The sequence below is a fragment of the Lampris incognitus genome, chromosome 2 (genome assembly GCF_029633865.1).
Source record: "Lampris incognitus isolate fLamInc1 chromosome 2, fLamInc1.hap2, whole genome shotgun sequence".
Classification (NCBI taxonomy): domain Eukaryota; kingdom Metazoa; phylum Chordata; class Actinopteri; order Lampriformes; family Lampridae; genus Lampris; species Lampris incognitus.
The window spans coordinates 95,957,393-95,985,390 of NC_079212.1; the positions used below are offsets into that span (position 1 = coordinate 95,957,393).

Genomic DNA, 27,998 nt, shown 5'->3' on the forward strand with positions numbered 1-27,998 from the left:
TCATTGACGATGAGCGCAGAGACACTCTCAGGGATGCTTTAACCCGCTTATGTGTGGGTCTGTGCCCTCTCGACGGCCCCTTTGCTGTGATCAGGACTGACCCTGCCCCTGGTTTTGCTGCATTGGCAGCGGATGGGGCCCTCGCTATGCACAGACTAGTTGTTGAGGTGGGCAACGCCAAGAATGTCAATAACAACCCAGTGGCGGAGAAGGCTGTTCAAGAGATTCAGGGGGAAATTCTTCGTCTCGAGCCTAACTATAGGGCTGTTACTCCCCTGTTACTCTCTGTCGCTACGGCCAACCTGAACAGTCATGTTAGGTCGCGTAGATTGTCTGCCCATGAAATGCTGCTTCAGCGTGACCAGTTCTCCCATAGGCAGTTGCCTGTGGTTGACCAGGACCTCATCTTGAAACAACACTCGGAGCATGTCATCAACCATCCGTACAGCATGGAGTCAAAGGTGCCCTCTGGTCGTGTGGCCGTGCCTCCCGCCATTCGACCTGGTTAACTGGTGTACCGGTATGGTGACCGGAATAAGTCAAAGGCGCGTGACAGGTACCTCGTCACGAGCGTGGACGGTTCATGGTGCAATATCCAGAAGTTCACGGGGTCTCAACTCCGTCGCACCTCCTACAGGGTCAGGCTTGGTGACTGCTACAAAGTGGAAGGTCCCTCTACGGCCTCTGAACCCCTCGCGGACGATTTCGCGTCTGATGAGGAATTGCACAACCCTGCCCCGCACTGCCCTGACATACCGCCAGCCATTGCCGAGCCCCCACCTGCACCTTGCCTGCCTTGTGATAACAATATGAGGCTGGGGGATGAGACTGTGCCTCCCGTCGAGGTCGAGCCTGGAGGGAGCTCCCCTGGCTAGTGTGTGCCTGCTCTTGCACCTGATGCTGCACCTCGACGCTCGGAGCGTCGCCGGCGCTTGCCGCGGCATTTAGAGGACTTTGAACTTTAGGCCAGTTGGTTGTGTGTACTGGTGATAATGTTTTGTCTTACCTTACAGGTCTAGTTATATAGCCTGAGCTGTGATGTTGCCTGGTGTTCTGTGGTGTTATTGTTGTACTGTGTGAAGGGGGGGGGTCTTTCTTTTGGAAAAAAAGGGGTGACGCCAGTATTGGTTGTGGTTGCTATCAAGCCTCCCTTCCAGTCTGCCTGCGTTGCAGTCTCGGTTGTTCTTCCTATTTTGACTAAATGGCTGCTGCCGCACGTTTCCATCTGCGTTGTGTGATTCATTGATGTCATCTCTCATTACTGGCACTGTTTTTTGCAGCAGATAAAGCACACTTGTATTCCAATAAACACTCATGCCACGATAGGTAAAAAACTTCCAATTTTTATTTTCGCCATTTATGTTCCAGTCTCCTGCAGGTCCGCTTAAGAGCACATGTCTCATCATTAAACCAGGGTGTAGGCCTCTTTTGTCGCCTAGCTCTGGTAGTGAGAGGTGCAACTGAATCGAGGAGATTAGAGAGGGACACATTTAAGTCACTAGTGAAATTTTAAAGTTACTGCAGTGAAAGAAGCCAAGACTTCAGGCAGCTGCTGGCCAAATGCAGCTACAGTGGAGGGACCAATGTGGCGAGTGGCAATTACATCTGTGCTGACATTAACTGGACAGGCCAATAATGCTTCAAATTTGATGAGAAAATGATCTGACACAGCAGATGTGGTTGGCAAGACATTCAGATCAGTGAAGCGTCTAGTGTGTTGGTGAAGTGCCTGTCACGTCTCACTCTCAACCTTCACCGCTGGCTAGCAGAAATGGCAATAGGAGAGCTGAGCGCATAAGTCTCTCCCTGCCAGAACATAGCCTCTCCAACACGAGCGCCTCCTCTGGTCGGTTGGGGCGCCCCCCGGATCGGCAGAGAGGGGGGCGGGGTAATTGGCCAGATACAATTGGGGAGAAAAGGGGGAATAATTGGGGGGGGGGGGTCAACTGGCAGCTGACTGATCCGGTGTTGTGACTGGCGGAGCTACTTGGTACTTTTCCCTAATAACACAGTGCTACCTAACATAAACCATTAAGCAATCAAGTACAAAATCATCCAAGAGGTGGCTGTTCAAAGACTTGCAATAATCTGAGATAGACTTGCAACACAAATGAGCAAAAAGGAGATACATACAGGAGAATGTTAGATCAGTTTTTGTTGCTGTATTTAATACACACTTGACAAAGTGGTTTGCCTTTTTTCACGATTGGTGTTTGAAAATAACTCTTCAGGATCGTGGCTTTAATTTCAGCTAGTGTAAGTAAGGTAGTGTAAATGTCTACCCCCAAACTGTTAGCCTCTAGCACGATGCGATGTAACCGTAGGCAGTGTTATGTAAGTTCATAGAAGTACTTGCCATGTTGTGAGGCCAGTCTATGTAAGTCGGATTCACTGTCAGTCAGCGTGGTAGCCTCGTGGGGCATCGTGGCCCGTTGTTTTCTGTTCCTCCCTATGGCAGAGCAGATCTGGCAAAAAGCAGTCCCGACGTCTGGGTTCCACACACCTCACGTGTCTAATTGTCTACAGTCGTACATTTATTATGATTATGATTATTATTTAATGACAGTGGCTGATCTAGAGATTTTTTCCTGGGGTGGCAAAGGGGGTGGCATGAGGTTCAAGGTGGGGAGCAATGGACATTATTCTAAACGTATTGCGGCGAACGTAGAAGCAACGACAAAGGTAACTTTGCAGCCCCTTTATTGAACTCACACAGAAACAAGAACTTACAGAGATGTGACACAATACATGTGTCTCATCTACTCGAACAACAAAGTGGTTCAGAGTTTCAGTTCCAAGGTTACACAACACAACAGAATGACAACTACAATTACACCACAACAAACAGTAATCACATAAACACGTAAAACCACATAAAACACTTACAAAACATTTAATAACAACTGACAATCTGCACGCAGTGCCTGATGGGTAAAACAGGACAATTGGCACAATTCTGACGGGGTAGCAACTTCGCTACAGTATTATTATTCAAAACTCGGATTTCATCGAATGTATTTTGTTCTCTACTGTTTGAGATGAGTTGGGTGCGGGTCTCATTGGCCTTCACCATGCATGTACATAAAATATACTTTAAAAACATATTATCTGACTTATAAATGGGGTGGCAACAGGGGTGTCCCAGAGGTGGCAGCTGCCACCCCTTGCCACCCCGTAGATCCGCGTCTGTTTAATGATCTACTACTACTACTTTCGGCTGCTCCCGTTAGGGGTCGCCACAGCGGATCATCCGTTTCCATTTCTTCCTGTCTTCTGCGTCTTCCTCTGTCACACCAGCCACCTGCATGTCCTCCCTCACCACATCCATAAACCTCCTCTTTGGCCTTCCTCTTCTCCTCTTCCCTGGCAGCTCCATATTCAGCATCCTTCTCCCAATATACTCAGCATCTCTCCTCCACACATGTCCAAGCCATCTCAATCTTGCCTCTCTTGCTTTGTCTCCAAACCGTCCAACCTGAGCGGTCCCTCTAATATAATCGTTCCTAATCCTGTCCTTCTTCGTTACTCCCAGTGAAAATCTTAGCATCTTCAACTCTGCCACCTCCAGCTCCGCCTCCTGTCTTTTCGTCAGTGCCACTGTCTCCAAACCATATAACATAGCTGGTCTCACAACCATCTTGTAAACTTTCCCTTTAACTCTTGCTGGTACCCTTCTGTCGCAAATCACTCCTGACACACTTCTCCACCCACTCCAACCTGCCTGCACTCTCTTTTTCACCTCTCTACTGCACTCCCCGTTACTTTGGACAGTTGACCCCAAGTATTTAAACTCAGATGTCTTTGTCACCTCCACTCCTTGCATCCTGACCATTCCACTGTCCTCTCTCTCATTCACGCATAGGTATTCCGTCTTGCTCCTACTGACTTTCATTCCTCTTCTCTCTAGTGCATACCTCCACCTCTCCAGGCTCTCCTCAACCTGCACCCTACTCTCACTACAGATCACAATGTCATCCGCGAACATCATCGTCCATGGAGACTCCTGCCTGATCTTGTCCGTCAACCTGTCCATCACCATTGCAAACAAGAAAGGGCTGAGAGCCGATCCTTGATGTAATCCCACCTCCACCTTGAACCCATCCGTCATTCCAACCGCACACCTCACCATTGTCACACTTCCCTCATACGTATCCTGCACCACTCCTACATACTTCTCTGCAACTCCTGACTTCCTCATACAATACCACACCTCCTCTCTCGGTACTCTGTCATAAGCTTTCTCTAAATCTACAAAGACACAATGCAACTCTTTCCGGCCTTCTCTATACTTCTCAATCAACATTCTCAAAGCAAACATCGCATCTGTGGTGCTCCTTCGTGGCATGAAACCATACTGCTGCTCGCTGATCGTCACCTCTCCTCTTAACCTAGCTTCTATTACTCTTTCCCAAATCTTCATGCTGTGGCTGATCAACTTTATACCTCTGTAGTTGTTACAGTTCTGCACATCGCCCTTGTTCTTGAAAATCGGTACCAGTATGCTTCTTCTCCACTCCTCAGGCATCCTCTCACTTTCCAGGATTGTGTTAAACAATCTAGTTAGAAACTCCACTGCCATCTCTCCTAAACATCTCCATGCCTCCACAGGTATGTCATCAGGACCAACTGCCTTTCCATTCTTCATCCTCTTCATAGCTGCCCTCACTTCCTCCTTGCTAATCCGCTGAACTTCCTGATTCACTATCCCTACATCATCCAACCTTCTCTCTCTCTCATTTTCTTCATTCATCAGCCCCTCAAAGTATTCCTTCCACCTTCTTAGCACACTCTCCTCGCTTGTCAGCACATTTCCATCTCTATCCTTGATCGCCCTAACATGCTGCACATCCTTTGCAGCTTGGTCCCTCTGTCTAGCCAATCGGTACAAGTCCTTTTCTCCTTCCTTAGTGTCTAATCTGTCATACAACTCACCATACGCCTTTTCCTTTGCCTTTGCCACCTCTCTCTTTGCTTTACGCTGCATCTCCTTGTACTCCTGTCTACTTTCTTCATCTCTCTGACTATCCCACTTCTTCTTTGCCAACCTTTTCCTCTGTATAATTTGCTGTACTTCCTCATTCCACCACCAAGTCTCCTTGTCTTCCTTCCTCTGTCCTGATGACACACCAAGTACCTTCCTAGCTGTCTCCCTCACTATTTCTGCAGTGGTTTTCCAGCCATCTGGCAACTCTTCGCTACCACCCAGTGCCTGTCTTAACTCCTGCCTGAACTCCACACAACAGTCTTCCTTCTTCAACTTCCACCATTTGATCTTCGGCTGTGTCTTCACTCGCTTCCTCTTCTTGGTCTCCAAAGTCATCCTACAGACCACCATCCGATGCTGCCTGGCTACGCTCTCCCCTGTCACCACCTTGCAGTCTCCAATCCCTTTTAGATGGTGCCTTCTACATAAGATATAGTCCACCTGTGTGCACTTTCCTCCACTCTTGTACGTCACCCTGTGTTCCTCCCTCTTCTTGAAATATGTATTCACCACAGCCATTTCCATCCTTTTCGCAAAATCGACCACCATCTGTCCTTCCACATTTCTCTTCTTGACTCCATACTTTCCCATCACCTCCTCATCACCTCTGTTCCCTTCACCAACATGTCCATTGAAGTCCGCTCCAATCACCACTCTCTCCTCCTTGGGTACCCTCTCCACCATGTCGTCCAACTCATTCCAGAATTCTTCTTTTTCATCCATCTCACACCCAACTTGCGGGGCATATGCGCTGATAACATTCAGCAATAAACCTTCAATTTCCAGCTTCATACTCATCACTCTGTCTGACACTCTCTTCACCTCCAGCACGCTCTTGACATACTCTTCCTTCAGAATTACCCCTACCCCATTTCTCCTCCCATTCACACCATGGTAGAAGAGTTTGAACCCACCTCCGATACTCCTGGCCTTACTCCCCTTCCACCTGGTCTCTTGCACACACAGTATGCCTACCTTTCTTCTTTCCATCATGTCAGCCAGCTCTCTCCCTTTACCAGTCATAGTGCCAACATTCAAAGTTCCAACTCTCACCTCCACATGCCTACCCTTCCTCCTCTCTAGCTGCCTCAGGACATGCTTTCCTCCTCTCCTTCTCCTTCGCCCAACAGTAGCATAGTTTCCACCGACACCCTGCTGGTTAACAGTACCGGTGGCGGTCGTTGGTAACCCGGGCCTCGACCGATCCGGTATGTAAGTCTTATTTATGATCCGCATATTTGATTTGGCAAAGATTTTACGCCGGATGCCCTTCCTGACGCAACCCTCCCCATTTGTCCGGGCTTGGGACCGGCACTAAGGATGCACTGGCTTGTGCATCCTCAGTGGCTGGGTTGTCTGTTATAATATGATAACGATAATAATAATAACATTAATGATAATAATAACAAAAAGAATATTGACGAAGAGTGAACACCAGTCGTGAAAAAGGCAAACCACTTGTCAAGTGTGTATCAAAATGCGGCAGCAAAAACGGATCTAACGTTCTCCCGTATGCAGACATATGGACGACTGACCCGACAAGCGTCGCAGGTCGAACAGATGATAATATTATTATATAGGGTTCATAACGGCTCGTGTTACGGTGCATTTTCGCAGTACGTTTACACATCATACTAATTGAATGTGGACGCATGTAGACGCACAGCCGGGGCGAGGATCCGCGGGCACATGCTCAGTTCGTGTGTCCACGCAGCCCGGTAAGGCTGATCGCGGCGGCTGAGGTCATTACACAGCCAGTGTGGTGGGCCTGGTAGGAGCGAGATCGACTCCCCTCCGTCGCCTCCATTTTGAATAGCGATGTAATAAGGGAATCGCATAGTTTGTATCGACCGCTGTGCCGCGCAGTGTCAACAAGCCACATCCAAACAACATCCTTCCGACATGGACGACCTGTTCAGTCCGCGAAGGTAACTTGACCAACTCGGGGAGTCGCGCTGTTTTGTTTTGTTTTGTTCCGTTTTTCCGACGTTGCCTGTCGCCGTCCGTGCTTATGTATCTGGCGATTATATCTCCAACCTTTCGGGTGAAATAGTCGGGGTGTCAGTGGTCACGAAGTTGTCTATGCTAACGTGCTAGCCAAACATCGGCGTTAGCCGCGCAGCTAGCCAGCCCCGGTTAGCATGAGGGGCATTTTCAGCGATTTCCTGCAAATTCGTCCAGCGAGACGGCCAACAGTTCGTTATTTTGCACGTTTGTTTGCAACGGTACCGTATGCACGTTTTTATATATATGCATATGTTTAAATATAAAAGCGTTAACTCAAAATATGTTTTGCGTAGCAGCGGTCGGATCACTCCAGAGATTTGACGGGCAGTGTATGTGGATTTAAATCGGCGGCCGTCGCTATGTAGGTTGTGTCAACACCATCTTGTTAGTGTCTAACGTTGACATTGTTGATGGCATACTTTCGCTTAACTACGTGCGGGAGCCGCCTAACAAGCCTCGACCTGCGCGCGCGGCGCCTCACGGGCGAGACACGGATTTCAGGTGGCGATCACCGGGGAAAAATCGGAAGCCTTTGGCGTGATCGATCAACACTTTGGCATGAGACTAGTATTTCATGCATGTAATAAGCGACCTGAACGAGATGGGCTCTCGGTGAGGGAGGGGTGGGTTATTTGGGCTGCAGAAAAACCTGTCCAGTTGAAAGCGAGTGTTGGGAGTTTTATCATAGTCTTGTTATAAGCTATATCCACCCTGATCAGGTCATACGTCTGTCGATATAGTCGTTGGTGCTAATGAGAGTGAATAGGACGAGGCCTTACGCAAGCCCACGCTGAAATGCAGTCAAACATAATGTGCACTTCCTACAACTTGATGCTGCGTTCATTTTTTTAGTAGGTCTGATCAAGTCAACGCTTTTTGATGCTGAATTTCTGTGTTGAATAATGACTCGTTTATTTAAAGCTGAACTTGATGTTTCGTTTGTCAGGAGCTTGAACAGCACTCAAGGCGAGATTCGGGTGGGACCAAGTCATCAGGTGAACTAAGCAAAACATGGTTGAACACAAGTGTTCGTTCATACCTGTTATGTCATAATAATAATAACAATAATAATAAACAAATGAATAGACATAAACCAGTTGATGGGGATTAGAATATTCAAGACACATGCTAAGGCATATGCCCTGTCAGGCTGTCCTGTGACAGACAAAATATTCCAGTTTATTTTATTTTGACCACAAAATTCACAGTTGTGAAGTCTGACATTTAGACCTCGATATTGTAAATTAAAGCAGTATGCTCAGCCCAAATATTATTTTTAGCTGTTTTCCTGCTTCTGTTCACCTTTGACTCACATGCATTTTAGACGGCAGTTTCCAAATGGACTGGCTCCTAGACTATTACCAGTAATGAATATGACTAGACCTACTATGAATTAAATCTGATCTGAGGAAAATGGCTTGTTTTCAAATACTGCAGTTTTTATCTACAGCTGATTTGACAGTATTTGTAGCATGTTGTTGTCCTTTGAAAAATAGATGCCTGAAAAGCACAATGTCTTTGCCATTGTTTTATAATTATGATCTATTACGTGTTTGACATGACTAGTTGAATTTGTAATACCAATCAGAGTGGCTTTACATCACCCTCCAAAAGTAAATTCCATTGATGAGTTGTAAGCTGTTGGCATGAACAATTTTGCAAATTGAGTGCATTGCCATATGTGCCCAGGAAAGCCATAATCAGACCACGACTTTGATTCATTTTGATCTGAGTTTGTATTGCATGTACACATATCAGTGGGGGAAAAAAATCATTTAAATATCTTGCATGGAAAAAGAATGGAAACATTCTTCAAAGCTTTCGTTACTATTGACTGCTCTACACGCCAAGAACAGGGAATTCACAGTGCTAGCGTGGATTATTTTCACAATATGATTAAATGAAAGGCTGTCAGATTCATTTAATACTAAACAATTTACTGAATACCAGATGTATCGAACTGCAAATTTACAAAATGTTTCAAGTGTAAAGATTAAGGTAATTGATTTTAGGGAAATTTTTTGTTTTATAAAATGTCAAAATATTATCAGGACACCTATTAAATACAATTCAAATTCTGCTCCTACAAGGATTTCAAAGTTTCCTCCCTGGCTTTTGCTCTCATTTGTCTTTCCTTCGGTTTCCATGCAGGCTAAGCTTCCAGAGCTGCAACCACGACCAGTACCTGGTTTGCAGACTCCGACGGAGAGTGAGGAGCTAGTATGGACGCCAGGGGTAAATGATTGTGACCTGCTCATGTACCTCAGGGCCGCCAGGTGGGTTTTTGCATTGTATTGCATGATATTATGTGGTTGTGATTTTCAGTTATTCTTACAAATACTACGATGTTGCAGCCTCTTGTGATTTGGAAGTTTCAATTATCAGTGTAGAAACATGTTTATCAACACTGATGCCTTACAGTGTTGCAATAGCCAACAGCATATAGCTGCTGGGTGTGTCTTGGAAGGATGCTTGATTAAAGATACTGCATATCAAACAATCATTAAAGGATTAGATCTGATAAGTTTAGATGCCACATTGTTTTAGGAAAAGTGGACCTGTGATTTCTGAGACTTAGCCCCAGCTGCTGCCATTTTAATCGTTCTTTTTGTAAATATGGGTGTTTCATCATCACCATAATGTCCACCTGAGGCATTTCAATTATGTAAGATGAGTTCTGATTGAAAAGACATTGCCCGTGAAAAGATTTGATTTGCAGGCACATTTATTTGATTTTTATTTATTCAGAAAAGACAATTACATCTAACAAACAAGTCTGGCGTATTCTATTACGAGGGCTCAGTTTCGTTATTTTGATCCCTAGATAGTTCAAAACAACACAAGTTATAGAGTCTCTGAAACTTGTACAGTCTTATAGTCTCTCAATAACCAACATGTCAAGATAAGAGTTAAAAGTGAACTACTTTCCGCCTTACTTGAATTCTGTGAAGCCTTGTTTTCTGCATGTGTGTGTGTGTGTGTGTGTGTGTAAAGTTTCAGTCCCGTGACTGAATAATATCTTGCTATCAGTAAACGTATTCCATGTATCTATTGAGTTTGCAATCATCATAGTCATCGTCACTGACATCAGTTACTTTAAGTAGATGGCAAGTCTTCAGTGGTTTCAAGGCTTGAGGCATGGCATAGAGATGTTATTCCCTAGCTAGGGGGTCCAGGGAAAGTTATTCTACTGTTGTTGCTGGTGACATTCATATTTTTAAATTGGTTTTGTAGAGCCTGCAGATATATAGAGCATTTTGGTTAACTGACTGCTTCATATACAGAAATTATAAAAACTGTTGTATTGCCACACTCTCAAGCCCTGTTTTCTATAAAGTAAAGAGGCCATTTGTAATGGTGTGCTTACATTTGGATTTACACTTCCACAAACTGTCTTGTCCCATATTAAAGGAGCATGGCAGCATTTGCAGGGATGTGTGATGGCGGTTCAACGGAGGATGGATGTTTAGCAGCTTCCCGTGATGACACAACACTAAATGCGCTGAACATGGTGAGAAACTGCACTTGGCTCATCAAAGAAAGTTGAATCAATTCATCTGGCTGCAACATTTATTGACAGAAACATTTCATCACTCATCTTATGCCCCTTTTCCACTACATGGTACCGGCTCAACTCGACTCGACTTTTTCGTTTTCCATTACTGGAAGTTACCGGCATTTTGGTAACTGCTACCACTTTTCTGGTACCACCTTTGTTGAGGTTCCAAAAAAAAAAACTGGAACGGGTACCAGAATCAATGCAGACCAGCTACAGTAAGGGGGTACTGTTACGGTAATGGAAAACGACACGCTGCGAGTCGAGTTGAGCCGGTACCATGTAGTGGGAAAGGGGCAATAGATGGCCTCTTTGACTCCCCGTTCAAACCAGTGTCCCTCCCTATCAAGGATGTGCACATCCTCATCCTTGAAAGAGTGGCCACTGGTCTGCAGATGGGTGTAGACTACAGAATCCTGGCCTGACTTGTTAGCTCTCCTGTGTTGTGCCATTCTTTTGGCCAGCATCTGTTTAGTTTCCCCAATCTATGAGTTGTATCCAGATGAGCTGATTCAACTTATTTTGATTTTCTTACCTGGACTATTGAGTATGCATTAAAAAATGCACTTAGGCGTCCGGATAGTGTAGTGGTCTATTCCATTGCTTACCAACATGGGGATCACCGGTTTAAATCCCCGCGTTACCTCCGGCTTGGTCGGGCATCCCTACAGACACAATTGGCCGTGTCTGCAGGTGGGAAGCCGGATGTGGGTATGTGTCCTGGTCACTGCACTAGCCCCTCTTCTGATCAGTTGGGGCACCTGTTCAGCGGTGAGGGGGAACTGGGGGGAATAGCGTGATCCTCCCACGTGGTACATCCCCCTGGTGAAACTCCTCACTGTCAGGTGAAAAGAAGCGGCTGGCGACTCTACATGTATTGGAGGAGGCATGTGGTGGTCTGCAGCCCTCCCCAGAGTGGCAGAGGAGGTGGAGCAACAACTGGGACGGCTCGGGAAGAGTGGGGTAATTAGCCGGGTACAATTGGGGAGAAAAAGCTGGGGGGGGGTGCACTTAGCTCATGTTTACCACACTTAAGGGAAATCATGAACGTCTTCTGTGAATGTCCTTGGGAGCTACAACTGGTATTGGAGCCCAAACGTATTAAGAAACGTTGATGTTTTTTTGCACATCCAGTTACATGCAAGCCATTATGATGCAGCAAAAGCTCTCCAGCGCCTGGTCAAGAAACCTGTGCCAAAGCTCATTGAGAAATGCTGGTCAGAGGATGACATGGTAAGACATCTACCAGCTAATGCCCTAGTTCAGTTTGGGCTGTTGTTTTGTTTGTTTGTTTTCTTAATGTCATCACAGAATTTTTAGGGGTAGTGAACTCCTTGCTAAGTATAACACTGGAGTGTAATTTCATTTACTGTTTGGTTTTATGTATGTAATATCTGACAGCTTGCTTGATTTTAAACTGCTTTTGATACGACTGCAGTTGCTCTTGGCCCTCACCAGATAAACCACCACCAGGAGTTAACTGCAAATAAAAAAAAAACTGTGCCTGATACTCCCATTTTATCTGGAGTCTAATTCTGCGTCAAAACTCAAGGTGAAAGTGAAATATAGCTTTTGTCCCATAACTCTTTAATAATTCCACGTCCTACTTTCTTTTTCCTCAAATCAACAGAAGCGTTTCATCAAGGGCCTAAGACAGTATGGCAAGAATTTCTTCCGCATTCGGAAAGAGCTGCTGCCCAGCAAAAAGACAGTAATTAAGCACATCCGCATTTCCTCGCGAAACTACATTTAATGCATCCGATATTTATTTTTCTTTACCCGTATTGTATCAAAAATGAACTTGTTAACACTGCCTTGAATTCTGCATTGTTGCCATCAGGGTGAACTGATAACGTTCTACTACCATTGGAAGAAAACGCCGGAGGCTGCAGGGATGAAGGCTTATCGGCAACACCGCCGACAGCCATCATCTCGCAAAGCCAAGACCCGCTCTGCGGTGGCCCCTGTGAATGCTCCATCTCGATCTCACTCAAGTAAGTAAGGGTTTCTTTGTATGCCTCGGAAGATTTTGCTGTCTTGTCAATCCGGATTTCCCAGTTGTTTCCTTTTTTGTTTTGTTCATATTTCTAAGGTAACGGGGGTGTGGTTGTCACCTTAGCTGAACTCAGCGTGGTCTTTATCTAAGCTGGTTTTTCCCCTCACAGTGGACCTCAGCTCTGCAAGCGAGGATGACCTGGACAGTGAGGACAGTGAGCAGGAGATAAAGAGCTACAGCTGCGGCCATTGTGGCACAACAAGTGAGTACTTGGTCTTTCATGGGGACTTCTTGAATTCAGAATAGTCCAGATTTTGATTGGAAGGGTTGCCCTTCAACACAATTTGAAAAACAGCTTTTAATTTCGCATTCGGCAGATTGCTTGAACAATTGACTGGGAGAGACAGGTATTTCGAAGAAGTGCATGTAGGTGTTAACACTGTACAAAACTCGTTCACCGAGCTTTTTTATTTCATTCTTCTAATTGATATTTTAACAGCTTCCAAGGATTGGCACCAAGGGGGCAGAGAAAACACCTTACTTTGCACCACCTGCCGCACATACTACAACAAGCAGGGCCGTCTCCCACCAGCACAGAAACCTGCAGACCCTCCATTCATGTTTAAACCAGTAAAAGAGGAGGAAGAGGGACACAGCGGCATGCATGGGATGAGGACCCGGCGGAGCAGGGCACCTGTGAGCCTGAGACCACATCCCTTCTCATACTACAACCAACCTTTCAACAAAACAAAAAAACACATTTCAAACTGCACTGATCTGTGATAAAATCATTTTTGTGAATGATTTTATCACAGATCGCTGTGGTTTGAAATGTGCAGTGCTTTTCACAGCTCCTGCAATTCAGTTGTCAGTTAGTCTCGCAGCTCACATAGCAGTGAGGTGAATTCTGTGTAGGACATCAAAACTATACGATGCGGCTCACTAAGAGCTCCACGAAGGGATGATTGAGTAGACTTTGTCTATGTCATTGTGTCAAACATGTTTTCATTCCAAGGATACAGGCACATTTAACAAGACAGGACAGCCGGACACTAATGCAATTTGTTTTTCTCTTAGTATAATGTAAAGTTGGGTAATTAGGTTAGGATATACTTCAAATGAGTGTCAGATTTTATCTGGCAACACAACTTATTTTAATCCTATTTCACCACAGCAGTGCTCTGAGCTAACTCTTGAAAAGGGAAATGGTTGTGGTAGTTTTTGAGATAAGGGGGTATTTTTAGCATGTTTTGTGCACATCCTATTGCGCAGACAAACTATGATTGATAACGTAGTCAGTCCAGAAATCTGATTTTGCAAACAAGCCAGGCTCATTTAATCTCATTTTCCATGATCAGAAATTTGTTTTACCAAGAGATGTAGAGCTAATATACTCAAGAAGAATAATGTCTGTTGAATACATGTATTTATGTATAAAACCTTAAAAAAAACTTCTTTTTTTTTCCTTCTTAAATCAAGCTTTCGTCTCTCAGAAGCGGCCACAAGAGACTTACGGGTTCTCCCACCAGCGAAGACCAGCAGTCTAGCAGCCAGCCTTCTCCGAGTGGCGCAAGTTCCGTGTCTAATACTTCAAGAACCTCTTCCACTGACAGTAAGAATGAGCCTGCGAAAAAGTCAAACAAGGTACACCCTTTCTTCACATTTATTTGCTGCGTGATGTATAAATAGAAGTTAGGGTCAAGGAAGGCCTTCTTAAATTACTGAGTTGTTACTTGGGAGACCAGTGGATGAATTTGCTTGTTGTCCACTGTGCACCTGTCAGCCTTGGCAGGTATTGTATACTTGTGCAAAAGAACTGGTTCGGAATGGCATGCTACGTTGAGGCTTAACATAGAAACTGTAAGCTTATTCTACTGTGTTGGCTTCTCCCTTCAAAGGTAAAACAGTGTTTTTAAAAGTCAGCTAGAGCAAACTCCTTCAGAATTGATAGACATTCAGCGGGACACACCAGGAATTTGTTTAAGTGGTAGGGTTTGACTGGTGGGCAGCACGGTGGCACAGTGGTTAGCGCGGTCGCCTCACAGAAAGAAGGTTCTGGGTTTGAGCCCTGGGGTAGTCCAACCTTGGGGGTCGTCTCGGGTCGTCCTGTGTGGCGTTTACATGTTTTCTCCGGGGGCTCCGGTTTCCTCCCACAGTCCAAAGACTTGTAGGTCAGGTGAATCAGCCGTACTAAATTGTCCCTAGGTATGAATGTGTGTGTGTGTGTGTGTGTGTGTGTGTGTGTGGACCCTGTGTGATAGTCTGGCGGCCTATCCAGGGTGTCTCCCCGCCTGCCGCCCAATGGCTGCTGGGATAGGCTCCAGCATCCCTGCAACCCTGAGAGCGGTTCAGAAAATGGATGGATGGTTTGACTGGTTTAAAAAATTTCAAATCGGTTTTATATTAAGCGAAACACCGGACTGAACCAGTATACCGAATTTTACCATGAGGTGTCGCACTTGACTCAGCAGCAGCCGCTCTCAAGTGGAGCATAATGGTGCTGAATGAAAGTGTAGCGCTCACTGACACGTCGTGTTTTTATTTCTCACAACAACCGTTCAACTTTTCTTCTTCTAAACATCACAGTATTAAATAAAATAAGTCTTCGGCCTAGTGCAATTCGAGAAAGTATCAAATAATCTAAATATCAAAATCTTGTCTGTTTTTCGGCTCACCTCTTTTTCGGCCTCGTATTTGAAATGTTGCTATAACGGCACGGTTTTAATTTTCACAGACATGAACTCTGGCATGTATCGTATCCCTCGTCACTCCCAAACAAAGTAAACAAACACACCGTGTGCGTCTTTCCCCCACCCACCTCTGCTGACATTTGATCTCCTTGCTGCTTTTCCACTGCATGGTACCAGCTCAACTCACAAATTGCACATGGCCTGTCAGACACTAGTGGCTCATAAACAAACATAATATTATGTTTATCACGTTGTCGTATCACTTATTATTATCATTACTAATGCAAAATGTCTTTATGCGTGCTCAACTAATGCAATTCAAGTTGGGTTTAGTGCCTTGACGCCGTCAGCACATCTTGCTGATGTAGTAGGCTACTTTTTGATTTGCCAGAACGTCTCATACTGACAAAAAGAGGTTCAGTCGATTTGCATGATATCAAACCGGTTTAAGCTTGCACACCGAACCGGAATGGTAAACCGGAAACCAACCCAACTTTACTTGGTGGGGTGTTCAACATGAAGAACACATGTCAAAAGATGGCATTTTGAAGTAGAAACGACTAAGAATATCAAAAAGGGATTGTCTTAAGTCGCCAAAGAGTGTCTAGATACTTAAGAGTACCTAAATTGCCAAGAAAGTAAAGCACTAATGGTATCTTATGTACATAATAAAATACTTGGAGGGCTCAGACTTTGGGGCTTTTTGAGGAATGCCAGTCACTCTAACCAAGGAGTCAGTCCTCTAAAACAAATGCTTCTGAATCCCACTACTGCTGCTCCAGCCGTTGACTATGCATCACATACTGTCTTGCCTTGTTTCCAACTTAAAAAGAAATTGAAGGGGGCGTCCAGGTGGCGTGGCAGTCTGTTCCGTTGCCTACCAACACGGGATCACTGGTTCGAATCCCCAGTTACCTCCGCCTTGGTCGGGCATCCCTACAGACACAATTGGCCGTGTCTACGGGTGGGAAGCCGAGTGTGGGTGTGTGTCCTGGTCGCTGCACTAGCGCCTCCTCTGGTCAGTCGGGGTGCCTGTTTAGGGGGGAGAGGGAACTGGGGGGAATAGCGTGATCCTCCCACGCGCTACGTCCCCTTGGCGAAACTCCTCACTGTCAGGTGAAAAGAAGCAGCTGGCGACACCACATGTATTGGAGGAGGCATGTGGTAGTCTGCAGCCCTCCCCAGAGCAGCAGAGGGGGTGGAGCAGCGATCGGGACGGCTCAGAAGAGTGGGGTAATTGGCCGGATACAATTGGAGAGAAGGGGAGGAAAAAAATCTGGATTAAAAAAAAAAGAAGAAATTTAATAGTTGTTGCCCCACAACCGGGTGTTTGAGTGTCTGATGGGCTGCATTTATATAATGTTTTTTTAAGTCTACCAACCACTCAAATCGCTTTACAGTGTATGCCTCACATCCACCCATTCGCACACACACCTTCATACACTGATGGCGGAGGCTGCCATGCAAGGTGCCAACCTGCTCATCGGGAGCAGTTTAGGGGTTCAGTGCCTGATCTAATTTTCTTTGTAATATTGATGAATAGTTATTAATAATGTGTGAATGTTGTGTTGTGTCAACAGAAGATTAAAGAGGAAGTGACATTACCAAAGACAACAAAACGTACAAGGGAGAGCGTTGTTCAGGAAACTGATGACCCAGACAAAGTTGCACCTAAAAGGCCCAAGACACAGGTGAGAGAGCAAAAGCAGCAAACCCTTATAGCTTGTTCTAATACCGAACACTACTGCTCACCTCTGCAAGTCTCCACCTACGCTAGAGACTGAATTAGGTTCTCTTTGGTTGAACTGGTGTGTCTGGTCAAGTCGTGTCAATGCCTGACAGCTGGAAAACCAGAGAGGGAAATCAAGATGTTTCAAGGGCTAAATGTTTTTGAGCTTTTTGTCAAGCCATTCCACATAATGCCAGCTGAATAATGAGATTCTTCTTTCCCTTTTTCCTTTTCTTTCTTTCTTTCACCACAGGGGTCTCGGTCAGAGGGAGAAGTAGAGGAGGAAAGTTCAGACAGCCGCAGTGCTAATGATGATGGCAGTAGTGACACCAAAGACATTGATCAGGACAACCGCAGCTCCTCTCCCAGCATCCCCAGCCCTCACCAGGGTAATGAGAGCGATTCAGACTCCTCTGCCCAACAGAATGGTCTCCCACCAGAGCCTAGTGCCCCCACTGCTGTCCCAGCAGAAACACAAATGCCGCAGACCCTACCCTCTCAGAGCCCACTCGCAGCTCCCCAGCCACCCAAAACCACGGCCTCTGCTGATCCTGTCCAGACCCCCTCTCCCCCATCACCGGATCCTCCTCAGCCTGCCTCTGCTCAACCCACTGGGTTGATAGGCTTGCACAGCCGTCCACAGCCCTCCTCTCACTCTCTGCCAGGCCCCCCACCCATCCCTTCAGTAATGAACCAGAGCTTTCCTCTTTCACAACAGTTTCCAATTCCACCTTCTGTTAGCTCTGTGTCCAATCAGCCTCTGCATCCAAATGGCCCCTCTCCTCAGGTCTCCCAGCGTCCCCCTCACTTCCCAAGGGAACCCCAGCTCCTCCAGGTTCCTCCATCTGGCCCCCAAATCAAACCACCACCTACCACTCCTATCCCACCTTCACACAAGCAGCTACCACCACACCTGTCTTCTACACCTTTCCCTCAGATGCCTTCCAACCTCCCACCTCCCCCAGCTTTGAAGCCTCTCAATTCTCTGCCCAACCAGCATCCTCCAGGTGCCCCTCCACCCCCTCTTCAGCTCATGCCGCAGTCCTTGCCCATGCAGTCCCTTTCAGCTCAGCCTCCAGTGCTCTCTCAGCTCCAGGCCCAGCCTCGAAGCAGCCATCCCTCTCACGCCCCCAGTACTGCCCCGCATGCCATCACCTCTGTTGCATCATCTGCAATGGGCCCCGTCCCCAACCTCCAGCCATCCTTCCCATCCCTCTCTATGAGGCCCCCACCCAGTGCCCCTGTGAGTGAATCACCAGTTCACATTAAAGAAGAGCCAATGGATGACATGGAAGAGGCAGAGAGCCCACCCCCTCCGCCAAGAAGCCCCTCACCAGAGCCCTCCGTTGTAAACATCGCCAGCCATGCAAGCCAGTCTGCACGGTACTGTACACTGATTGACATTACCACGAACAAGAAGCTTCTTTCTTTTTTTTTACAGTATCCATTTTAGGTTGTCTTTTATCTGGAATCGTGTGAAGTGAGACACAATGTAAGCACATTAATATAAAATGAAATACAAAACTTACAATGAAAAACAAAAACACTAATTATAGGACAACAAGCTGAAGGCAAGTATAAATTAGAAGTTACTAACTTATGCTGTCATTGGTTTGGTTTTGTTTCCTGGTTGAAAATACAGCCTCCCTTTGAACATCAGAATCAACTTTATTGGCTAAGTGTGCTTATGCATATTGGGAATTTGAACCCGGTTATTGCAGCTTCTAGTACTTACTTAAATAATTAAAAAGAAAAAAAGACAACAAAAAGAAAACCAAAAGACATAAATAGAATACCTGAGGTAAGTATGTATGCACAACAAGGTGTGTCACAACTATACAGAGATTTGTTATGGCTGAATGATTTATAACTTGTTATGCTTACATTATATAATTTACTTATTTACTAAAAATATATACTAAATATATTATCTATTATATATTACATAATTATATATTATATACTTATTTTATAATTATAATAATTTATAACCAGCATACAGCAGTTGTATTTACAATTGTACATTTGTATTGCACTTCTGATTTAAAAAGAGGGAGTGCACATCAGAGATATGGAAGTGAGACAGCTTGACGAGGGGGCTATTTACAAAGTGTCATATTTCAGAATACTTTATTCATTATGTAATAAGTGTCCATTATTGCACGGTGTTAAGTATTCATGAGAGAGATGGCCTGTGGGGAAAAAACTGTCCCTGTGTCTGGTGGTTTTGGTGCACATTGCTCTGTAGTGCTTGCCAAGGGGAAGGAGTTCAAACAGACTGTGTCCTGGGTGTGGGGGGTATGTGCTGAGTCTGTCTGCCCATTTCTGGGCTCTAGAGGTGTACAAGTCCTGCAGGGGGTTCCAATGATTTTTTTTCTGCTGTCCTTACTGTTCGCTGCAGTCTGTTCCTATCCTGTTTTGTTGTTGCGCCGAACCAGAAAGTGATGGATGTGCACAGGACAGATTCAGTGACTACGGTGTAGAACTGGCTCAACAGCTCCTGTGGCACACCAAATTTCCTCAATTGCCGCAGAAAGAACATCCTGTGCTGGGCCTTTTTGAGGATGGAGTTTATGTTGGTTTCCCACTTCAGGTCTTTGAAAATGGTAGTTCCCAGAAACTTCAAGGTCTCCACGGTTGACACAGCGCTGTTGGATATTGTGAGGGGGAGCAGTGCTGAGCAGTGTCTCCTAAAGTCCACTGCCATCGCCACAGTCTTGAGCACGTTCAGCACCAAGATGTTCTGACAGCACCAGCCGCTCAACCTTATGCCGATATGCAGACTCATCGCCATCCTGGATGAATCTGATGATCGTAGTGTCATCTGCAAACTTAAGGAGTTTAACCGCTAGGTCTATGGAGGTGCAGTTTTTGGTGTAGAGGGAGAAGAGCAGTGGGGAGAGAACATATCCCTGGGGTGCACTAGTGCTGACTGTCTGTAATTGACTTCCCCCTGCCTCACCTGCTGTTTACTGCCTGTCAGGAAGCTGATGAGCCACTGACAGATGGCGGGGGATACAGTGAACTGGGAGAGTTTGGAGGAGAGGATTTCCGAAATGAGGGTGTTGAACGCTGAGCTGAAGTCCACAAACAGGATCCTTGCATACTGTATGTCACTGGGCAGTCAAGGTGTTGCAGGATGAAGTGTAGTCCCATGTTGATTGCATCATCCGTGGGGAGGTCCAGCAGGTGTCCTGTGACATTCTTCAGGTGGGCCAACACCAGTCATACGAAGGACTTCATGACCACAGACGTCAGAGTGACAGGCCTGTAGTCATTCAGTGCTGTGATGGGGGAGTTTCTTGGGGACTGGGATGATGGTGGAGCGTTTGAAGCAGGAGGGGACTTTACACAGCTCCAGGGATCTGTTGACCATCTGCGTGAAGTTTAGAGCTAGTTGGTCAGCACAGGTTTTAAGACAGGAGGAGGAGACACCTTATGGACCCGGTGCTTTCCTGGTCTTCTGTCTCTGGAAAAGCCGGCTCACGTCCTCTACACGTATCTTGAGGGCAGCCTGAGTATGAGGGGGGTTGCCAGAGGTGTGATGGGGGCTGTTGTCATTGGGCTGGAATGGGTGAGGGGTGTGAATTTGTCCCTCTCAAACCTGCAGTAGAAGACATTTAGGTCGTCAGCCAGGTCTCTGTTTGCCTCAGCATGGGGGGATGGTCTTCTGTAGTTTGTGATGTCTCTCAGGCCCCTCCACACTGACACAGGGTCACTGGCTGAAAACCTGTTTTCCAGCTTTTCAGTGTAGCTTCTTTTAGCCATTCTGATCTCCTTTGTCAGTGAGTTTCTTGCATGTTTGTACAGGGCTCTATCCCCACTGCTGTAGGCATCCTGCTTTGCCTGCTGAGGTTGTCTTAGTTTGGCTGTGAACCATGGCTTGTTGTTGTTGTATGTTTAGAAGGTCTTGGTAGGCACACAGATGTCTTCACAAAAGTTGTCACAGTGTCCGTTAGTCGCTCAGGTTGCCAGTTGCAGCTTCTATAAAACTACAATCAGTGCGGTAAAAACAGTCGTGCAGTTCCTGCTTTGTCTGCCTTTTTTTTTTTTTGACCATTTCTTCACTGTTTTGACCACAGGCTTTGCAGATTTTAGTTTCTGCCTGTTGGTTGGAGAAAGATGATCTAAGCAATGGTCAGAGTGCCCCAGAACTGCCCGGGGGACAGCTCGATATGCATCTTTTAAGAATTGTGTTGCAGTGGTCCAGTGTGTTATCCCTGGTGGGACAATTCATATGCTCTGTATATTGGTAGTTTGTGGTTTAATTTTGCTCTGTTGAAGTCCTCAAGGATTATGAACTTGACTTGGAACATACAGTTCAAGTCAAGTTTATTTGTATAGCCCAAAATCACAGGGTAGTCCCAAAGGGCTTTATAATGAGTACAGTATACAACATACGAGTTCCTGTTTTACTTTTAATATTAGAAGACATTGTTGCCCTGCAAGGACAGCATCTATTAATTTTCTCTTCTTTTTAGATAAGCTCTCAGCTTTGGAGTTAAGTAGTACTTAACCTCTCACACATTTTGATGATTTAAATTAGCCCTCAAGTGTTGGGTAAATAAGAAATACAGACTGTTAAACGAATAATGATATTTCGTTTGCATGTACTTGTACTTGTACATGCTTAAAGCGCCTTAATTTTGGAATGAATAATTCAGTTTAAAACATTTTTTGCATCGGAAGTTGCCTTGTTTTTCAATCGTGTATGTTGTGTCTTGTTATTTCTGTTAGGTTTATCAAACACTTGGATCGTGGCTACAACTCCTGTGCGAGAACAGACCTGTTCTTCACTCCACTTGCATCTTCCAAGTTGGCCAAGAAAAGAGAGGAAGCCGTGGAGAAATCCAGGAGAGAGGCTGAGCTCAGTGCACGGCAGGAACGAGAGAGAGAGAAGGACCGGGAGAGAGAGAGAGAAAGGGAGGCAGATAAAAATGCTGTGAGTATGCTGCACCTTATTTCTTGTACTGCTGTTGTATGTCATGCGTGATATGTACCGTTGAACTTACACAGGTCCCCCTTTGATTACAGAGAGCCTCCAGCTCCTCCCATGACAGTCGCATGAGCGAGCCCCAACTGTCAGGCCAAGGCCACATCCGGTCGTCATTTGAGCAACCCCCCACCACCGTAGCTGCTGTGCCCCCCTACATTGGACCTGACACACCCGCCCTGCGCACCCTGAGCGAGTACGCTCGGCCTCATGTCATGTCCCCCACCAACCGCAACCACCCGTTCTTTGTCTCTCTGAGCCCCGGAGACCCCCTGCTGGCCTACCACATGCCTGGCTTATACAGTGCAGAACCCAGCCTGCGAGAGCGCGAGCTTAGGAACCTGAGGGAGAGGGAGCTTCGCGAGAGGATGAAGCCAGGCTTTGAGGTTAAGCCCCCCGAGCTAGAAACCTTGCATCCCTCAGCCAACCCCATGGAGCACTTCGCCCGACATGGGGCTCTGGCACTGCCTCATATAGCTGGTCCACCCCACCACTTCGCACCCTTCCATCCGGGACTAAACCATCTAGAGCGGGAGAGGATGGCACTAGCCGGACCGCAGTTGCGCCCGGAGCTGAGTTATGCCGAGCGACTCACAGCAGAACGGCTTCATGCTGAGAGGATGGCGTCCGTAGCCAGTGACCCTGCTGCTAGGCTGCAGATGCTCAATGTGACACCACATCATCACCAGCACTCTCACATTCACTCTCACCTCCACCTTCACCAACAAGATCCTCTCAATCAAGGTGAGATTGACACAAAAAAGGGAGAACACCAAGTTTCTTAAACGTAGTTTCAAGTTAGCTGGTAGGCGGTTAAGATAACTTGAACAGCCCTAAATCCCAGTTACGACCCATATAATTTTACAGTCTCAATACATTCTCATGCTCACAACAGATAAGTTGAGTAAATGACAATGCACAACACTCCCCATCCTTACACCCTCGATTTGGATGAGGAAGAACTCCACAGAAAGACTTTAATAAAAGTACATAGGAGAAACCTTCTGGGGGAGCATCAGAGAAGGGATCCCACTTCCAGATTTGCAGTAGGTGTTGAGTGGGCAGGGTAATAATGGTAAGAATGTGGTAACAGATTTACGATAACCACTCGGTGAAGTGCTTAATGACTACAAGCAGGTATGGCAATATAATGCTAATAGATATGTCAAAACCAGTTGCATGTATCTCAGCTCCGCTCGTGTAAAGCTGATCTGTATATGGGCCCTCTTGTCTTTCACTAATGATGGTTGGTCTCCAGGTTCCAGCCCTCACCCTTTGGTGGACCCCCTGGCAACAGGACCACGTCTGGCCCGGTTCCCCTTCCCCACTGGCCCAATCCCCAACCCACTACTCAATGATCTGCCTCACGATCATGATATGCTGCGCCACCCGTTGTTTGGTTGGTAGCCTCATCCAAGCCACCATACATGAATATGGAAATATACACACAGACAAAGACCCTTGACTTTTTCGCTATCAGCTTCTCTAATTTGAGCTTGTTATCTTTGCCTGTGGCAGGATCTGCATATGCACGAGAGCTGCAAGGCCCCATCCCCCAGATGTCTGCTGCTCACCAGCTACAGGCCATGCATGCCCAGTCTGCAGAGTTGCAGAGAATGGCTATGGAACAGCAGTGGCTGCATGGGCACCATCACCTGCATGGAGGCGCTCTACCTGGGCAAGAGGATTATTACAGGTAAGGTTTTTGAATCTAGGAGGGGAAAAAGTCATAGATGCAGTTTGTCGGAAATTTTTTAAATTTGCGTAACGGTTATTTACAAACATTTGTCGTGTGAGCTGTGGGACACAGATAATGTATCTATATCCAGATACATTATCTGAGCAAGTAAAAAGGCTTATTAATGCAGGGTGTAAATGCACAGAGCACTTATTGTGATCGAAATGTGATCCGATCTGCTAGACCCATCTTATCCAGCTCACATTATGATCAGATCTCAGCCAGAAACTGCCAGGCGTAAATGCGATCCATGCTTTCCTCACATAGATGAGATGCCACTGCCCAGGGAGTTGAAACGTCAGTCCTGAAGCCAGTAGTTAAATGCACTGCAGCTCAATCTGAATTTTGCCATTTACTCAGGCGTTGACATGAACTACTTCCACTATCGTGAACAAGTTGCAGTCGTAACATACATGGCAATTGCAGACACGTTTGAGGAAAAGACTTGCTGTTTCTAATTCCCTGAGTCATTAAGATGGCCTCTTCAGAGACAACTTATCTAGTTTTGACTTGTTTCTTATGACAGTGGACAAATTTGACGTCTTCCCACCCACTCACTTTCTTTCCGTAGTGCAAACACACAATGAGATCTGTGCATACAACACAGTACATACAACAAGAACACATATGTATACCATCTGATGATAAATCCCACCTATAAAATGGGGTCTTTGTTGACATGTTTTTCCCCCCTTTCTAAAGCCGTTTGAAGAAAGAAGGTGACAAGCCGTCATGAGTCCCAGATGGTGCATGCTGTAAAAACAAATATCCCTTATAGATTACTGCGTACTAGAAGAAACTTTTTGTAGTGTACTTTTTGTTTTAATATATTGAGAAAAAATAATCTTTGTGGATTTGTATGTTTGTTCCTCGTTCAGCACTTAATGGGATCATCAAACAAGGTTTGTCTGATATTTTAATATTAGTAGTTGGTAGTGTTAAAGACTTTATACTGCCTCGATTATATATGATATCTCCCCGAATTTCACCTGTTTGTGTGGGATTCGGGATGGCAGGTTTCTCCAATGCGTTAAGCTGTTTAATATGCAGTAAGATTAGATATACTAAGACAAGGACAAGATTACATCTGTCCAACTTTGAGTTGAACGTCTCCTTTGATTTCTAAATGATTCCCTGTACAGAATGACTTTGAGATCAGTGTTTGAATTACTGATTCTGAAAACCTCGCATGACTGTCCCCCCCCCCAACACTTTCCACCGATAGAGTAGCAAGTTGCAGTGTTATGTGTTTAGACCTCTGAAGCATAGTACCACATCAATTTTATTCAAAATCTGCTAAATATTTGTGTAAATCCTAAAATTTTATATTTCAAAAGTTATCTTTTCACAATGTGACCTACGCCTTTGCCCCCTCATTTTTTGAGAGTGTAAATAGTACATGTTCAATATTCTATATTATTGGGTATTATTGATATAATTGTAGGTGTGAACTCCTGATCTTCTTCCATTTGGCACAATAAAAGGTGAATTGTTAGGTAAATGCAGTATAGTGTTACGAGGTGAGAAAACTGTAGATTTGAACTATACTCCGTGTTACCCCTGACAGAAACTTGTTAAAGTATAACATGTCCACAGTGTTTTGACGAGAAGATCACAGAATAGAAAGAAATTAAACTTTGGCATTCTAACAGAATTTTAAAAAAAAGAAACTTTCAAAATTCAATATTTATGTGAAATAATATGAAAAAAAACTGTAAAGCATCGCATATTTATTTCAATAAATACTTCTGCAATGACATCTTGATCACGTTGTTTTTGCAGTTTTGAGTTTTTTCTGATAGCCGTGTTGGAGATAATATTTCTCAAAAGTAACGTTGCGTCCCACACCCACCTAACTTGTGTAGAAAGGACATGACAGTGGTTGTGGGTTATTTATTGCATACACTTAGGTAATTGCACAAATTGAGTCAAATATGGGAAATCGTGTGTACCTAGTCCCGTTTGGTAAGCAACATCTTGGGCAGCAATCATCCTTACACAACATGCATTTCTCTACAGTGACCTTACAACAACAGGGGCAAAACATTATAGATTACAACATTTCTGTTGTCAAGGGAAATCTTTTTTTGGGGGGGGTATTCCCCCCCCCTTTTATCCCCAATTGTATCCAGCCAATTACCCTGCTCTTCCGAGCTGTCCCGGTCGCTGCGCCACCCCCTCTGCTGATCCAGAGAGGGCTGCAGACTACCACATGCCTCCTCTGATACATGTGGATGTGGATACATGTAGATACATGTAGAAAAGAAGCAGTTGTCAGCTGCTTCTTTTCACCTGACAGTGAGGAGTTTCACCGGAGGGATGTAGCACGTGGGAGGATCACGCTATCCCCCCCCCCCCAGTTCCCCCTCCCCCCTGAACAGGCGCCCCAACCGACCAGAGGAGGCGCTAGTGCAGCGACCGGGACACATACCCACAGCCGGCTTCCCACCCGCAGACACAGCCAGTTGTGTCTGTAGGGACGCCCGACCAAGCCGGAGGCAACGCGGATTTGAACCGGCGATCCTCGTGTTGGTAGTCAATGGAATAGACTGCCACGCTACCCGGATGCCTATCAAGGGACATCTTAATACTATTTTCATTTTGAATATTGCCTACTCATGATTAACTCGTAAATTTGAATAAAATATAACAACAAAGGATAACAAAGGGAGCTGTTCATAAGCTAGTCTTCCAACGCATGCATACTGCAAGGACTCTCAACTGGGGTGCCGTCGAGGCCCAAATTTACACAAGTTTACCTTCCAAGTGAACATTAATCTTATCTCGAACACCTCGAGCAGAGAGAGACAAGCTAGTAGCCTCCGTCTGCTGACATAATGTTAAGTTCAAATGAAAACCCGCATAGCCTTTGTGTGTAGTTAGAAACCAGATCCGTAAATTATACCTTATTATAATTTATAGAACTGTTTTGCATGCTATTTTGTCGTGTCCCTTCAGCACGTACCATAGTATCTTACAGTATCAGTCTCAACAATCCCATAACACTACCCAGTATCTTTAACCTCCCTCTTTTCAGATCTGACATCTTCATACTGCTCAAAGGTACTCCAAGGACTGGATTTTGTGGGTACAAGTAGACATATCCTGTAGATACATTGCATTGAGTTGCCACAACATTTTAGTTTTTGTTAAAATTTATAACAACTGACTTCATGACAAACCCATATTGAGGCCAGAGTATTAACAAAACAAGAGACAGTGTTAACTTACTTTATGGTCCTTGTCAACCTACTTGAACCCAGAACTGTGAAACCGTACTTGTTATTAAGTATCTGCACACTGAGATAGATGAATGATAAATATTATGGAACTTCTCCATGGATGGACCCCGAGTAAAAGTGTTTGGACATTTTTTGTTATTGAACTGAATTTATCAGGGCTTATCTTGAGGTGGATCCTTCTCCATATACTGCCGTAGGTACTGGATAGCAGACACAGCACTCACATTTGCTAGCAGAGCTAAAAATAATTAAAAAAATGTTATTTAATATAATTCTAAGCGAATATGCCAGTTTGCCTATGGTAGAAAGTGTCCACAGTAAAATGCCCACTAATTCAATACATTTGACTCATGAAAATAGTTACAATTACAGCAAAAATATATTGTATCGATGACAATAACAGAGTATTACATGACGAAAAAATCTTTACCTGCTTTCCAGGCATCTGCAGCCTGCGGGTCATAGGATTTCAGTACCCAAGAGGCAACGGCAATGCAGACCAAGCACATATCTGACTGCTTCAGAGTAGAAAAGAGGCCCTCTTTTTCTATAAAAACAAATATATTTGACATGCCATTTTATTTAAATAGTCATATCTACGTCAACAGGAGGTAGTGCTTATATCGGTGCACAAGATGTCTCAAAATCCCACTCACTTGATAATGAAACGGTTTTTTGTATACTCTTTAGGACCCTCTGACGCACCGCTAGCTCTCTGAGGAACGGAGAAGGGAATGAGTTGATCCCTCTGTCACTAGACGTTGTGATGGCTGGGTTCAGTCTCTTGTTAGGTATCTTGTGGCCATCAGGTGGGATTACCCAAGCGTCAGACCAGCGGCACCAGCCGCTACCTTTGTCAGGAAAGTGTATTCTCCTTAATGAGAGCAAGCTTCTCCAACTGCCGGACCATCCCATCTGGTTGGTGAGAAGTCCACCTGGGGCTGCTGCTGAGGATGCAGAGTTGTTAGCAGTGATGTGAGGGTGAGGAATAATTCTGACTGGAGAGGTGTTGTCCTCTTGATTGGATTCAGTGGATACATCTTGTGGAAGGAAAAGATAGTCT

At 45.3% G+C, this 27,998-nt stretch overlaps 1 protein-coding gene across 1 annotated transcript; it reads left to right on the plus strand.

Moving 5' to 3' along the window:
* Positions 1 to 6,719: 6,719 nt before the first annotated feature.
* Positions 6,720 to 26,022, plus strand: rereb (arginine-glutamic acid dipeptide (RE) repeats b). The gene is made up of 17 exons (XM_056273109.1): positions 6,720 to 6,912; positions 7,938 to 7,986; positions 9,143 to 9,267; positions 10,403 to 10,502; positions 11,682 to 11,780; positions 12,178 to 12,258; positions 12,388 to 12,541; positions 12,713 to 12,805; positions 13,043 to 13,239; positions 14,023 to 14,187; positions 16,814 to 16,924; positions 17,216 to 18,345; positions 21,700 to 21,904; positions 21,997 to 22,699; positions 23,214 to 23,354; positions 23,474 to 23,651; positions 24,396 to 26,022. Exons 1-17 carry the CDS (start codon positions 6,887 to 6,889, stop codon positions 24,427 to 24,429), a joined length of 3,591 nt encoding a protein of 1,196 aa, XP_056129084.1. The 5' UTR covers positions 6,720 to 6,886; the 3' UTR covers positions 24,430 to 26,022.
* The last annotated feature ends 1,976 nt before the right edge of the window (positions 26,023 to 27,998 follow it).

Coding starts and splice junctions, on each gene's coding strand:
- rereb (XM_056273109.1), top strand. CDS start 6,887: ATGGACGACCTGTTCAGTCCGCGAAG. Junction 12,259..12,387: donor TGCTGCCCAGCAAAAAGACA/GTAATTAAGCAC, acceptor TGTTGCCATCAG/GGTGAACTGATAACGTTCTA. Junction 22,700..23,213: donor ACAAGATCCTCTCAATCAAG/GTGAGATTGACA, acceptor GTTGGTCTCCAG/GTTCCAGCCCTCACCCTTTG.